This window comes from Mirounga leonina, unplaced genomic scaffold, assembly GCF_011800145.1.
Source record: "Mirounga leonina isolate KUSES-001 unplaced genomic scaffold, KU_Mleo_1.0 Mir_93, whole genome shotgun sequence".
In the NCBI taxonomy this organism is placed as follows: Eukaryota; Metazoa; Chordata; class Mammalia; order Carnivora; family Phocidae; genus Mirounga; species Mirounga leonina.
Window position 1 is genome coordinate 49,665,111 of NW_023270854.1, and position 15,511 is coordinate 49,680,621.

Consider the following 15,511-nt stretch of genomic DNA (forward strand, 5'->3'; position numbering starts at 1 on the left):
GCGGGAAAAGAGGCGCGCAGAAAGGCACGCATCCCCTAGCCCGCCGCCAGCCGCCCTCCGCGTCCCAGAGCCCGCAGCGGTGCCCGCGCCATGCCCGCCCCCGGCTCCGAGCTGCAGCGCCCGCCGTCGCCGTCGCCGTCGCCGCCCGCCGCGCAAAAACCGGGCGCCGAGCCGCAGCCGCCACCTCACGGGGAGCTGCAGTACCTGGGGCAGATCGAACATATCCTGCGTTGCGGGGTCCGGAAGGATGACCGCACCGGCACGGGCACGCTCTCAGTGTTCGGCATGCAGGCGCGCTACAGCCTGAGAGGTGACCCCCGCGCGCCCCCGGCGAGGGCGCGTGCGCCCGGGTGGGCTCCGGGCGGCCGCTGGGCGGGGACGGCGCCTGGGAATGGCTGGGCTTTGCCATCAACCCTTGGTCCTAACCTCGATCCTGGGAGCTCCTTAGCCCCGCTTTGCAGACGCCAAAACAGAGGCTCGGGTTAGAGAAATGATTTGCGTAACGGCACGCGGACAGGAGTGACAGAAGTGGGAGCTGAAACCAGGTCCTTTGGGTCCGGGTCCTGTGCTCACCTGGTGGTGCTGTCTGCCGCAGAGCGGCCACGGTCTGGTAGTGTTTGGCTCATACCAGAGAGTGTGAGAGGCTCTGTCTGGGCTTGACCACGGACTTGGCTAGAAGTTCCCCCTTTTGGCTCCTCCTCTTCTCTCCCCCTTCTGGTCCTTCGGTTTGGCAAAGTTTAAAAATTGGAGCGAAGGAATAAGGGCGGGCCAACGGCGGCGGGAGGAGAGAGCGCGAACGGAGAGGCTGGGCAAGAACTTGTGGTTCCTGACCATTTTTCCGTCGGGTCCGCACGAACCACCTTTCCTCTTAAACCTTGAAACAGGAACGCGAGAGTCCGAGGAGTAGTTCTTATTCGTCTTTTCCATTAAAACAGGATGGCTCCGGAGAAGTTTCTCTTGGCGGTTGTTAGAGTCAGGCTTTCGGGGCACAAAGAGACGGGTGTGGGGGCGGTGCACGAGACAAATATCCTGGACACAGGTATGGGGGTGGTTTTGAGTAGGGAGACGCACTAGTAGTAAAGCTGATTCACTGTGGTGAGCAGGGGGAGGACCCTCAACCCCACACCCATTTTAGAGACTGGAAGATACCCAGGCTGCAGGGTAGACAGGGATCCACCTTCGTGCAGCTCCACACAGATCTCGTTTTTACTCCAGCCCATCTACTTAGACCGTAGGCAATTTACCTCTCTGGTCTTCAGCTTCCTCGTGTGCTTAAAGTAGAGGAAATCATGCTCAGTGACAGTACGGATAAAAGGTGCTTGAAAAATCTCTCCTTGTTACATGAATATCAACTATATTACTGGTAAGGTGAACTGAATAGGTACTGAATTTAGAGATAAGCTTTTACATTTTGATCTTCTCTGTTGCTTGATGCAAACATATATTCCCTCCTGGTGCCTGTAAAATGGAGATCTTAAGGATGCCTAAAGGAAGGTTGTTTTGAGGATTCAATAAGGTCATGCATATCAGGTATTTAAACGGGTACTATTTTTGGTACATTTAAATAATAGAGGTTAATTTGCTTTGCAAATAATTCAGAACTATCCCTTAGCTTTGGTTAGTGTGATATCTACTATCCCTCAGACCTGAGCAAGTTTTCCCTGGCAGGACAATCAGGGAATAGCTCTGGGAGCCTTCACCCTTTGTCCTAAGGCACACTTTGTGTGTTGTCTTCACACCTCTGTGAAGGAATCACACTAACTGGGAAGTGGATGGTAGCCCTTTTCCTGTCCACATGGGCATCCCTGCCTGGCCAGTGCCCCATCTCACCACGTGGGTGGAATTCCTGTGGTGGTCAAGGGATTGAGGAGGGCAGTCTCTGTCTGAATTGTGTCACTGACTTGGACTGTAGCCTGGGAGCTCCACCCTGTTCTGGGGCACCCATGTGATCAGAGTCACAGTTTTCTAGTTGGTCCTGTGGTTACTCAAGGGCCTTGTCCCGGAGGCAGTCCTCCTCCACAGAGAAAGCTGGGTGATGTGTTCTATTTTCCCATCTTGAAATTATTGGGCAAACTGTTTTTCAGATGAATTTCCTCTGCTGACAACCAAACGTGTATTCTGGAAGGGTGTTTTGGAGGAGTTGCTGTGGTTTATCAAGGTAAGGAAGCTGCTGCTGTTGGAAATCAGCAGTCTGTTCTCAGCCCAGCACCAGGAGATCCTTTTAAAAGTCTGATCATGTCACTTCTCCGATCATGTCACTTCTCACCTACAGCCCTAGTGGATCGAATTTCACTCAGTAAGATCCCACTCACCTGGGGCCCTGTCCCAGCTCTGGCTTCAGTGAAGTTCCGCTCACTCTATTCCACCCACCTGGCTTCCTTGCTGATCTTTGAGTACATCAGGACATTCCCACCCAGGGTTCTGGTGCTTGCTAGTCCTGTTCCCTGGAACCTTCTTCCCCAACATGTAGCATGACTCACTCCCTCACCTCCTTCAAGTCCCTGCTGAATGAGCCTTCCCTAACCTCTCGATCTAAGACTGTGATTACCCTCCACCCACCCACCCACCCACACACACCCCTCTCCCACCCTCCTTTGTTTTCTCCATAGAGAAACATCATCAGCTGATACATAATGTCTGCCCTCTCCCTTTCCCCATACAAGGGAGGGAAGGTAGACAACAAATAAACAAGTAAAATGTATTAGAAGCTCCATGAGGGCAGAGAATTTGTTTTTTCCTATTCACGTTTGTATCCCCTGGGCCTAGAACACAGCCTGCCATATGATAGGTGCTCAACATAGATTGATCATTGACTATAAATCCCACCCATGTTCTCATATTGGTATAAGCTAGAAGGATCTCTTGAGTAACAAGCTATACCTCTTCCAAAGAGCCAAGTAGGCACCTCTGGCAAAGGCTAAAGTGCTGTGATGATGGACAGCTTCCTCTCGCTCAGTCTCCTGGTCCAGACCAATGATATTCTCGCCAGTGCTGTTCAGAGGGTACCTGAGGAGATGGGCTCAGTTCTGGGCCATGCAGAAGCTGGGATCCCTTCTGCAAAGCACTCAGTGTGGCGTGTCTGGTCTTGGGCCAAACCAGACCCAAGACTTCTTATTGCATTTTAGAAAGAGTTTATTTCGATTTGGATCCAGTTCGGTCTTCCTTACTTCCGTATTCTCGAGGTGTTTTCTTCTGTGTCGTCCCACGTCAGCTGGCAGTGAGCGCCTAGTTCCAGGTGCATCATCAGAAACCTCAGAAGAGGCTGTTTGTAAACCAGCCAGAGCCCAATCGAATGGATGAAGGGGAGGCATTAGAAGCAGTTTGGGAGGGCTCCTGGGTGGCTCAGTCGTTAAGCGTCTGCCTTCGGCTCAGGTCATGATCCCAGGGTCCTGGGATCGAGTTCCACATTGGGCTCCCTGCTCGGCAGGAGGCCTGCTTCTCCTTCTCCCACTCCCCCTGCTTGTGTTCCTGCTCTCGCTATCTCTCTGTCAAATAAATAAATAAAATCTTTAAAAAAAAAAAAAAGCAGTTTGGGAGGGAGCATCTGTGCGGCTCAGTGGGTTAAGCATCCGACTCATGATCTCAGCTCAGGTCTTGATCTCAGGGTTGTGAATTCAAGCACAGCGCTGAGCTCCACCTGGGCATGGAGCCTACTTTTTATTTATTTATTTTTTTAAGATTTTATTTATTTGAGAAAAAGAGCATGAGCAGGGGCCAGGGGCAGAAGGAGAGGGACAAGCAGACTCCCCGATGAGCGGGGAGCCCGATGTGGGACTAGATCCCAGGACCCTGGGATCATGACCTGAGCCAAAGGCAGATACTTAACTTAACCGAGCTGTCCAGGTGCCCCCATGGAGCCTACTTTAAAAAAAAAAAGAGCAGCAACAGCAATATGGGAAAGATTGAAAAATGACTTATGGAGGTGAAAAAGATAGTTCAAACTCAAAAACAGAAGGGAGGAAACGAGATGCTCAGAAATAAAGTGCATTCACTGGTTTTATCTTAATTTAGCTTGAGTTCAGGATTCTAAGTACTCTTTACCAGGAACATGCCAGACTCACCTCTGATAGATTTGCTCCCTGGGTGACTGGATGAAATAGAGGAGTCAGGGTGAACCCGCACTGCAGCTGGCGTCTGTGGGCAAGATGGAGACGTGGGGTCTGTGCTGAGATTAGGATCTGTCGAGCACTGAGCACTTTGCTTATGTTTTCTGGCCCTCACAGATGTGTGGGGATGCGTTGTGCGCTTCTGTGGGTGGGGGCAGGGAGCCGTCAGAGGAGAAGGGGGACGGAGGGCAGGCATGGTGTGTGTGGCACAGCTTGTCGCCATTACAGCGCATCGTACACAGAGGCCGCCGAGGTCTGTCTTTGCCCTAAATGCACGATCAGGACACGCGTTAGGATGATATGGGCCAAATCTAATGAGATGACATATAAGTAATAAACATTAGCTTGTACTTGGAAAGAAACAAAGCCCCACCTTAACGGCAAATACAGGTTGGGGTGAACAACTTGACAGTGGCACATAGGAGATAATGTGACTGATTTGTAAGAAAAGCTGATACTGATTAGGCCAGTTAGTGAAATATCCTATGTACCAGGTATCCTATGTGTACATTGTATACATATACATGATATAGGTACCTGTGTATCCATTGAACAGATTGCAGGCGAGACATTAAATGCATTTTGGGGGATCACACACACAAAACACCTTTGGTTAAAAAACACAAAACTGTTAGGTGGGAATAATGAAAGGACTTGGAGGTGTTCAATCTAGAACATTGAGTTGAGGGGAAGAATCACCTGTCCTGGAAGTGATTCCAGGAGACTGTCTTGGGGCCCTCAAGAAGTCTGGGCTGGGACTGGCCCTTAAAGACAGGACACGCCGTGTAGGACATGCTGAGTGCAGGACAGGTATGTTAGCACAGGCCCGAGGCACAGTTGGTGGGAGGCTCCTGGGGTGTCAGCTTCTTCACCTGGATGCCTGCTCTGCTCTCCTGTCTCTTGCAGGGATCTACAAACGCTAAGGAACTATCTTCAAAGGGAGTGAAAATCTGGGATGCCAATGGGTCTCGAGACTTCTTGGACAGCCTGGGATTCTCCAACAGAGAAGAGGGGGATTTAGGCCCAGTTTATGGCTTTCAGTGGAGGCATTTTGGGGCAGAATACAAAGATAAGGATTCAGGTGAGAAAACAGCAATGCCTCAGATTTCCTGAGCACTCATTGTAGCATAAGTTGGCCCCATTGTTTCAAGTGAAGTTGGGGGCCTAAGAAGCCAGCGTCTGGGGAGTTGATGTATAACTTTGACCTTGTGAGAGGCTGTTTCAGATTCAGGTAGAGGTCAGATCACACTCTTGGTTGTTAGCATTTATTGGGTGCTTGGTACTTTCCATACCGTATTTCACTAGCAGGTAGTGACATGGTGGGTCGGTTGGTTGTGTGTTGGCCATAGGAAGAGGCCCGGGGATTGCCTTGCAGTGGCTTGATCTCCCTTTTTAAGGCTGAGCCACCCTGCACACTTTAGGTGGTGCTCATGTGATAGCAGTTCTTGGGTTACCCTCTTCTCCCTGCCCTCCTGGGGTGGAAGAAGATGAACCCTCTTATTCCTGGACATCCACCTTCCTCAGTCACTTGGTGGCATCATTTGCCCCCATCCTTTGAACCTTCCTGTCCTGCCTGTCCATAGGTCAAGGGTTGCAAAAGCAAATGCCTACTTCCTCAGTGTGCATGTGTGTGCGTGTGTGTGTGTATGCATGTGAACACACATACATAGGAAGTACTAGCTTGCTGGCTAGACTGAAACCATTGATAATTTTAGCACCTGTAGATTTATATAAGCACCACAACTAAAATATAGAACCATACTATCACAGTGCATCTTTTTTAATCTTTGCTATTACTTTTTCTGAAGCTATGATCATGACAGGACTTTCTTCCCCCCAAAATTAAGAACTACTGGACTAGAACATAGTCTGACCCCAATAAGTGGAGGTTTAACTGGAGGGGATGTGAAGCTCCTCACTTCTCAGACTTCGCAGCTTCCAGTTCCATTTCAGAAGGAAGGCAAGGAATTAAAAGTCCAGAGACCAGAAATGGGAGAAAAGTATAAGGTGGTGTGAGAGTTATAGTGGTTTCTTGATAGTTATAAATCAGTAGGTGTTTGGCTGCTAAATTGTAATTTTGGGTGGAAGCGTTGGGAGAATAGCATCTAGACCATAGAAAGGAATCCACCGTCCTCTGTTAGTTGGAGTGTGTGTGGAATGGGTCTTCTATTTAAGAGCTGGTACTTTCCATGGCAGCAGAGTGTGATGAGAATGGTTGATGGGTATAGAGACAGTCCCCTGGGGACCAGTGGAAGAAACTGCTCGATTGGAGAAAGTTTGCAACAGGAAGGGGAGGGGTGGCACCATGACAGATCAGATGTTTAAAGGACTCTTTTGTAGAATGGAAAGTAACTTTGTTATGGCTCCAGAGGATAGAACTCATCATCACCCACGAGAGCAGAGGAGTTTGTAGAATGCCTTGGGTATCCTGGAGCATGACCACAGGGTCTGTGGTAGGACAGCGATGGATGGTCTCTAAGGCCATCTCACGAGATGCTGTGATTGACATGTGGGCGTGTCTTCTCTCGACAATTCCACAGATTATTCAGGTCAAGGAGTAGACCAACTGCAAAAGGTGATTGACACAATCAAAACCAACCCCGATGACAGAAGAATCATCCTGTGTGGCTGGAATCCAAAAGGTGAGAAGCATCCCAGTTACTCTCGTGTCCAAACTGTACCATTAGCACAAAGGGAAGCCCAGTGGCTTTGCGTGGAGGCCACCGATAGGAGGCTGGACCCTGGGAACCACCCCCAGCCACATGGCTGGTGTGACTCTGGGCAAGTCACTCTTGGCCCCATTTTCACCTTCAGATGATGGGGTTGGACGAAGATGATCTTAATGTGTGTATTTATACTTCTCTTACTCCACAGAGAGCTTTAAATTACCTATAAAAATATACCTAAGGTTTTAACAGTTTAAATTGGGGCAGATGAAGTTTCATATCTTCTCCACCTGGCTGTTAACATTTTAACGGTTATATCGTAAAATTAAACTCTACCAAGGTGTACTAAATGTTACCCAGAGTGGAATGTTTGCTTTTCGAGTAGAGACTTTGAATACAGGAGGGTGTGCCTAGGATGCCGGTTTGCTGTGGCCCCCGGGCATGTATGAAGTCCTCCTGCGTCTAGTCTGGTGCCACGAAGGCGGTGCAGGTAATTTCGGCTGGATGAGTGTGGCTTCAGCTGTGAAAATGCATCCTCAGACGTCTCGTGTTAATGGATGGGTCACCGTAGGCCTGGTGCCATCCCCAGGATTGGAATGGTCTGCTTTGGGCCTGGGGGGCGGTGTGGCTCATGGGAGTCACTGGCCCGGTGGCCTGTTCTCATGCTCTCCCCCGCAGGGGTTGGCTTCTGTTTCTCTCCTGTCTTGTGTGCGGCTGCATTCTTTAAAACCACCCGCGCCTCATTTTCCTGTGTGCTGGCTCCTCAGATCTTCCTCTGATGGCCCTCCCTCCGTGCCATGCCCTCTGCCAGTTCTACGTGGTGAACGGCGAGCTGTCCTGTCAGCTGTACCAGAGGTCGGGGGACATGGGCCTGGGTGTGCCCTTCAACATCGCCAGCTATGCCCTGCTCACCTACATGATCGCACACATCACAGGCCTGAAGGTGGGCTGCGCCTGGGAGGGAACGGTGGCTACCAGCCTAAAGCACTGAGCTCTTAGGTTATTTAATGCGGAAAAACTAATTGCAGAGAAGTCAGTGGCTGATTAGTTCAAAAATGTGATCTGTGTAAGAAACGAAGCTGCTCACCTGGCAGCCTCCCAGGGAGCTTTCTTGTCTTTGCGGTTTGGATAAGCAAACAGGTTTCTGTGGGTTATTTATAAGACAAGACAACTTTTGTGAACATCAGCTTTTCTCAAAAGCTACGCTGGTGAAATTGTTTTTTGAAAAGCCTTGGAATGTCTGCATAGTCTACATAATGTGCTTTCAAATGATGTGTCTGAAAGGAATTGAAACTAAAACATTTGCCATTTTGCTTGCTCCCATGGGATTTAGCCAGGTGACTTCGTACATACTTTGGGAGATGCACATATTTACCTGAATCACATTGAGCCACTGAAAATGCAGGTAAGAATGATATCTGTCACACTTTGGTACCTTCTCTTTTTTTTTTTTCTTTAAGATTTTATTTATTTGAGAGAGAGAATGAGAGAGAGCATGAGAGGGGGGAGGGTCAGAGGGAGAAGCAGACTCACTACAGAGCAGGGAGCCCGATGCGGGACTCGATCCCGGGACTCCAGGATCATGACCTGAGCCGAAGGCAGTCGCTTAACCAACTGAGCCACCGAGGCACCCTGGTACCTTCTCTTGATAAGAGGTTGCCTTCTAGAACGTCCGTCACGTAACAGACCTTCTGCTCTTGCTGGGGCAGAGCTGAGATGCCCTGCTCCGACTGCAGGGACTGGCGGTGGGCAGGTGGGCGGGGACAAGGCAGACAGCCACCACGGGCACTTCCTGTGACCGCTACTGTGAGATGCTAGGCCAGTACAACAGAGGGAGAGCCCATATTCGGACCTGTGGGTTTGGGAACCTTCCCAAAGGTAGCATTTCAACTCATTTTTAGTTCGAGAATTTAAATGGTGATGTTTTCCCTTCATACCATGTTAAATACCACACATAGGTATTAACTTTCAAAAGTCTGTCCAAATCCCAAGTTACACCAGCCAACAAGTGATTTGAAATGGCAATTAAAATACGAGTGTCTAATGCTCAGTGAGCCGAAGGGGGGGGGGGGGGGAATTGAACCAAACCCTTTTAGCCCCTTCAGATGAGATCCAGGTTTTGAAAGTTCCTCCTTTGTGGGAGCTTGGCTGCTTTTGTATAGAGGGCGACTTCGGGGTTTGTGCAGTTGCTTCTCTGGTCGTCTGCTCCGCTCATGCTGGACAGAGTTATGTGAGGTTGGAGCCTGTGTCCACGTCCCCATTGCCACCATCTGTTCCTGCCAGGAACCCCGGTTTGCACCCCTCTCTGTTGTCAGTAGATGTCATCTTGCCTCACCCTCTGCCAGGGACAGTTGAGATAGGGATTATGGGACTCAGATAACCATACAGGAGTGCCTACCTGGAGTTACAGATACAAAAGTGAAAGGCTGTGTCCTGTCCTTCATAAATTTACCAAGAGGCCACACAGCTCCTGATGCGGTGGATGCCACAAAAGATCCTTCAGTCTCCACGTGTGGGAGAGAATCCGTCAGTTACTTTCCAGGAGTGTTGTTGCCTAAGCAGGGGCAGGTGTCTGGCACTATTACATTCCTGTGAAATATTTTGTCGATAAAATACTGTGTACTTGTTTCACAGGGAGCAGAATTAAAGCTGGTTGTACAGATAATGGCAAGATAATTTTCTCCTATTGTTTTTAGCTTCAGCGAGAACCAAGGCCTTTCCCAAAGCTCAAAATCCTTCGAAAAGTTGAGACAATCGATGACTTCAAGGCTGAAGACTTTCAGATTGAGGGGTACAGTCCTCACCCAACTATTAAAATGGAAATGGCTCTTTAAAGTGCTTTTAAAGGAGGTATTTGAAGGATATTCCGCCAGTAGGACTGAGTGCCCAGGTGAAAGCTCATTTGCCCTAGAGGAAGAGGGAACTAGGTCAAAAATTCTTGGCCACCAACAGTTTTTATTAACTTGTAAAGATGTTGCCACTGGCAAACATAACCTTGCCTGTTCTCTTAGTAACAAAAGGCCTTTAGTTTGGTAACTCACTGAGGACGTGTGAAAATGCCGAGATTGGGAATAAAGTCAGGAGAATAAAAACTGGGATACTCTTAAAACGTCTACATGCATTTCAACCCCACATTTTTATGAAGGTCCGTGAATTTCAAGAATTACACGTCAGCTCTTCCCCAAATTTGAGCAAGCTGAATAACACCAGCATTCATAATAATGTACAGTTGTGGTTATGAACATTTAAAGTTATTTGCTTTATATATTGCTATAATAAAGGTGTGTTCTGCATTTGTGTTCTGCATTCATCTGGGTTTTTTTTTAATTTTTTATTCTATATTGCTATTCTGCTCACTTCCTGCCTAAAATAGATTTAACTGAACCCTCCTAAATAAACATGCTCTATTCTTGTTTGGATACTGATTAGAGGTTTGGTGTATTTTGGAAATGGTGACTAAACTGTATTTTGCCCTATTTTTCTGTGGTTCGTCTAATTCTGGCTCCATTTTATCATTAGCACATAAGGATTATTGAGGATAAAGGCTTAAGGGTTATGGAAAAATAATGTATGAAATTCCATTTTCCTGCCCATTACTGCTGCCATGGTTTCAGTATGGTGTGAATCCTCTAATACACTTAGACTGAGCAAGAATAGAAAGGCTAAACCACTCCAGGGCTAATCCGTGAAATCCTTTTACCTTTGTTGTACACCAGATACCCCACAGTACTGCAGAACTATTTTTACTCTGCTAATTTTTAACAAGCGTTAGATAGAATAAGGCATTGTTCCAACAATTATGCAACCTGCTGCTTATTTTCAAAGTATAATTTAATGTCCAGGTACCAGCACTTGATAGAAATTTTGTAAGAACATCTTTCTGGACTTGGAGTTAAATCTAAATTTGTTTAAGGATTAATTAGGAGAATGTGTGTTTATTTGCTAAAAGAATCAAGTAATGACTGAGCTGATTCCTGAGGTTAACAGGACTTTCAGCTGAACTTGTTTTGATTGCTACAATGATTTCTTTCCCGTTTTTGTAAAACCACACCGAAGAAATGGTTAAGCCTTTTCACTTAGGAAAGGGTGTTAGGGCTGAACATTAATTCTCTTGAGCAGCAAGGAGTTTTTTCCAGACTTCCCCATGTGGATACTGGTGTTTCTTTACAGATTCCTCCTTCATTTCTGTTGAATAACCAGCATCCTATCAAAGACAAAAAATTTTAGAGTTAATAACCACCTGGAACAAAACTCATACATGTATTTCTGCTGTTCATAGAAATGCTGTTTTTAGATTATTTGAAATGGGGAAGGATATACTTTATTGGCTGTGTCTCAGGATTAAATAATCACACTTCCTTTGACAACTCAACCTCTGTTGGTGAAAATGAGCCCCAGTGTCTTGAACATGATGAAGATAAATGGTCCAGATTAACACAACTGCAGTCTAAATGTTTCAGTTCACTAATTTGCTAGGTGGTGCCAGGTTTGCTTTTTGTTTGGTTTTGGGGTTTTTGGGGGGGGGGGGGGTTTGCACAGAAGTGTACATTTTAAGGTCTCAGCTGGTGTTGGGAAGAAAGGCTGGCATTACTGAAGGCTTGTCAGGGCAATTTCACCCTCAACCCCTGACCTTCAGGCTTTGGGAATTTGATATTGCTAACTGAAGAGCCATTTGTAATTTCTAGATACTGAAAATAAGCTCTAAGGAGACAGCTTTGTGGCCTAGGGTCTAACTCACAAGAACAAGTATACCAGGGGCTGGAAGCTCCTTGCTTCCTCAGGGAGGCCTCTGGCCAAGCTCACCTTAGGAGGCATGTAGGACGCTTTCTTGATGACCACAGGATACCTGAAATGCTCATGCAGGTGGTTGACATATTCACACATCCTAGGAGGAAGGAATCAGATTAGGGCAGTAATGTCTTATGTTAGATCATTCATGTGGTACTAACTGTTAGAGCCAAGGGGTGAGCACCAATGAAGAAAGGATGGACTCAATCGGGTGTGTGTTTCTATGCAAATCTCTCAACCTCTGCCTCAGGTTCTCTCCCTGTAAACTAAAACAGTGTGAGGCTTGGGTGAAGTCTCATGTGGGTGGGTACCAAAAGTCTTGTAACTCTACAGGTGGTCCCCGACTCACAGTGGTTTGACTTAAGATTTTTTGATTCCGTGATGAAGCAAAAGCCATATGCATTCAGTAGAATTGTACTTCAAAGTTTGAATCTGGATCTTTTCCCAGCTTGTGGCGTGTGATACGATCCTCTCTCGTGATGCTGGCCTGTGGCCTATGGCCGCAGCAGCCCCCAGTCAACCACGCCATCACTAGGGTCAACAACCAACACACTAACAACTGTTGGTACCCATACAACCATTCAGTTTTACACTCTCAGTACCGTATATGATAAACTACATAAGCTATTCAGCATTTTATTATAAAATAGGCTTCACGTCAGATGATTTTGCTCAAGTACAGACTAATATAGGTGTTCTGAGCATGTTTAAGGTAGGTAGGCTGGGCTAAGGTATGTTCAGTAGGTTAGGTGTATTAAACATTTAAAAATATATTTTCAATATATTAATATTTATCAATATTGATAAATATATTACTATTTCAATATACTATGGTGGGTTTATTGGAATGTTAAGCTATCTTAGGCCAAGGAAGATCTGTAAAAGTTTTGTGACCCCCAAAGGTAGCCATTTAGACTCCATAAGTATCTGGGATTATTTGGGTGCCTTTAGCCAAAAGTCAGATGAATAGATTAAAATCACCCAGTGAGATCCCATCTAGCTACACACACGAGTTAGAAAAAAGAGCACAGGTTTTACTATCAGACCAATCTGTTCAAATTTGGGTCAGCCACCTTCTAGTTTTGTGACTTGGGGCAAGTGACCTAACTCTGCTGCCTTACTTTGGTCATCGGTTAATGAACAGCTAGGACAGGCAGCCCAGGTGCCCAGTGCCGGGCATTCCCAAAGGAACTGGCAAGACGGGGCTGCATGGTTTCAGAGGACACAGATACCAAGTTATCGACCAGAATATGCGCTATGTATAATCTACAAAGAACAGGCCACAGGTGAAGAACCAGCCCCATGGGAGAGGATGTTCTGGCCTTGAAGAGTGAGCAGGAACGGGTGTCCCACGCGGTCACAAAGCTGGGGTGTAAGCGGCGCCTGGCGGCTGCCCCGCTCACACACCAACATTCCCGCGCATGGGGGCAACATTCCTGCACAGGGGGGCGGCAGGAGGTGCTCTCGCCCACTTGTGGGTGGTCACAGTGCACCTCACTCAGCCCTGGCCCTTTTCTCAGCCCTCAAGACTGACAGGACCTTTCAAGGTTGGTCCGAACCTCCCCTTAGTCCCACCTTCGGGACTGAAATGAGGGAGCAAAAGCAGAATAACCTAGGAATGTTCACTTTTTATTGTACAAAATATTTCAGACATAAAAGGCAGCATCTATGTACTCACCCTCATCTTAAGAGAAAAACCGTTATCATTGAGGCTCCCATCAACCCTCATAGGTCCCATTTCTCACCCACGGCCCCGCATTTGGTGTTGACCATTCTCATGTACGTATTTATGCTGCCGCCATATAAAGATCATGGCCAGTGATCCTTCTGCGATACCACATTTAACTCCAGGAGTTAATAAAGCCATATGTGGGGGTGCCTGGGTGGCTCAGTCGCTTAAGCAGCCGGCTCTTGATTTTGGCTCAGGTCATGATCTCAGGGTCCTGGGATTGAGCCCCATATCCTGCTCTATGCTCAGCAGGGAGTCTGCTCAAGCATTCTCTCTGTCCTCCTCCCTCTGCCCCTCCCACCACTTGCTCTCTCTGAAATAAATCTTAAAAATAAAGCCATATGTGTGCAGATGACTGGAAGACTGTCTTAAAGTTCACCTGGGACATGTTGAGAAATAAGGTGGAACTAGATGCGGCCAGATTACAGAATACTCCAGCGCTGGGACCAGGAGATTGGACAGAAGCAGAGAATATAAGTATGATGAAAGCAAGGCTTTAGAATGGAAGGAGTTCTGGGGGCGCCTGGGTGGCTCAGTCGGTTAAGTGTCTGACTCTTGATCTCAGCTCAGCTCTTGATCTCAGGGTTCTGAGTTCAAGCCCTGCTGGGCTCCATACTAGGTGTGGAGCCTACTTAAAAAAAAAACAAAAAAACAAAAGGAGTTCTGGCTTCCCCGGGGTTCCACCCCACCCACACACCATCTCATACTTAGAAAACAAAGGCAGCTACCACAAACCCAGTCCTCTGAAAGAAAAAGATCTACTCACTGCTGGGGCTCCAGTGTAATGGCCCCCTGGGAAAAAGTGGAAGCAAAACCAAGTTGGCCTTTGAGTTATAGGACATGGCAAAGTAGAGTTCTTGGTGCCACTGGTCTCCAGAGCCGAATTTTACAGTCTGACCTGACTGAGGGACGCTACTGAAGTTATCTCCACATTACCTGGTTTTTTTGTTTTTGTTTTTTTTTTTTAATAGAGAGCATGAGCAGGGAGAGAGGGAGAGGGAGAAGCAGGCTCCCCGCCGGGCCAGGAGCCCGATGCGGGGCTCGATCCCAGGACCCCGGGATCATGACCTGAGCCGAAGGCAGACGCTTAACCATCTGAGCCACCCAGGCGCCCCTCCACATTACCTGTTCTTAAGGCTTGCAGAAATGGAGATGAAGTCAAATATAATCAGGTGCTGAACCAATTCACAGAGGCCAACTCCACCGGCATGAGGGCAAACGGGAACTACAATAAAGACATTTCTATTTAATGCCTAGGGGTGGGGATGGGTGGATGAGAGAGCACCTGCGGTGATTAAGGTGATTGCCCGCCTGTGATTACATCATTCATTATGATCTAGGGATGAAAATAGATTCCCTGATCAGGCCGAAAAGAGTCCCTCCAGAGGGACCCGCCGGTGTGCGTGGGTGGGGAAATGGAGGTTTGGTGCGCGGCTCCTGGGGCGCCCTTACTTTCAAACTTTTTGGCCATCAGCAACACCGAGAGGTTTTCATTGACACTTCCCAGCCTGCAGCTGTCAATCTGGAGAAACTGCAGGGCTTTCGCTTGTAGGAGTTGCTTAAATATCACTCTATTGTGGCACTGGAAATAGAATTAAAATAAAACCAGCAGAAGAGTTAACCTGGGCCTTCAGGAAGCCCAGGCTGTATTTATCCTTTGCTCTCACCTGGCATTCGAAGCAAACCCTGACAATACAGGCTGGGGACCTGACTGCTCACTGCTTCCTAAATCTGCTGGTGGAAGGATGTGAGTCACGCAAAAGTCCCACCGCTTGACATCTATGAAGGAATAACCGTCGGAGCGGATGGCAAGTGGGAGGCGAAGCAAAGCATCAGGGTGGAATGTGGTGATGGCGGTGAGCAGGTGGCTTGGATGACCAAAAACCCACGGCTAACCAGCACTACTCCTTTTGCTGGGCAAACTGAGAATCTGTTCCTTCACACTGCTCTGCTCGTGGGTGGACTGCCGCAGGTTTTGGCAAGCATTGGTGCTTCGTTTATAAGCAGAGAGTGAATGCAGTAACGTTTATTCAATTTGGAAGCTGGCTTTCTTAAAACCATACAGTGCGTCTCATGCCCTTGCAGGAGCAACTTTAAACTGCTGCCTTGTAAATTTTGATTACTTTGGGAAAGATACAAGGCCTTACATCATATGAATTGTAGGTAAAGAGACAAAAACTTTTGACTGTCTCCGACTCCAGACTCTACTGATGTGCTGTAAA

At 47.6% G+C, this 15,511-nt stretch overlaps 2 protein-coding genes across 5 annotated transcripts in view; one reads left to right on the top strand and one right to left on the bottom strand.

The window, feature by feature from the left end:
- TYMS (thymidylate synthetase) lies at positions 1-10,069 on the top strand. Its single transcript, XM_034996260.1, has 7 exons — positions 1-310; positions 2,085-2,158; positions 5,013-5,187; positions 6,647-6,748; positions 7,540-7,715; positions 8,106-8,177; positions 9,469-10,069. The coding sequence occupies exons 1-7, from the start codon at positions 91-93 to the stop codon at positions 9,604-9,606; spliced, it is 957 nt and encodes a 318-aa protein (XP_034852151.1). The 5' UTR covers positions 1-90; the 3' UTR covers positions 9,607-10,069.
- A 516-nt stretch (positions 10,070-10,585) lies between these two features.
- The window catches only part of ENOSF1 (enolase superfamily member 1), a 28,340-nt gene continuing 23,414 nt past the window's right edge, over positions 10,586-15,511 (bottom strand). For 3 of the 4 annotated variants that reach the window (XM_034996256.1, XM_034996255.1, XM_034996258.1), the window contains 4 exons: positions 14,742-14,871; positions 14,415-14,514; positions 11,576-11,657; positions 10,586-10,976 (listed from right to left, as the gene is read on the bottom strand). In XM_034996256.1, coding sequence (XP_034852147.1) covers positions 10,875-10,976; positions 11,576-11,657; positions 14,415-14,514; positions 14,742-14,871 — 414 coding nt within the window. In that variant the 3' untranslated portion in view covers positions 10,586-10,874. The remainder of the gene's footprint in view (positions 10,977-11,575; positions 11,658-14,414; positions 14,515-14,741; positions 14,872-15,511) is intronic. The other variant, XM_034996257.1, reaches the window with a different exon arrangement.

Excerpts from the sequence above, each read along its gene's own strand:
- TYMS (XM_034996260.1), top strand. The coding sequence starts at position 91 with ATGCCCGCCCCCGGCTCCGAGCTGCAGCGCCCGCCGTCGCCGTCGCCG. Across the intron at positions 2,159-5,012 it reads AGTTGCTGTGGTTTATCAAG|GGATCTACAAACGCTAAGGA; the intron begins GTAAGGAAGCTG and ends TGTCTCTTGCAG. Across the intron at positions 7,716-8,105 it reads CACACATCACAGGCCTGAAG|CCAGGTGACTTCGTACATAC; the intron begins GTGGGCTGCGCC and ends CATGGGATTTAG.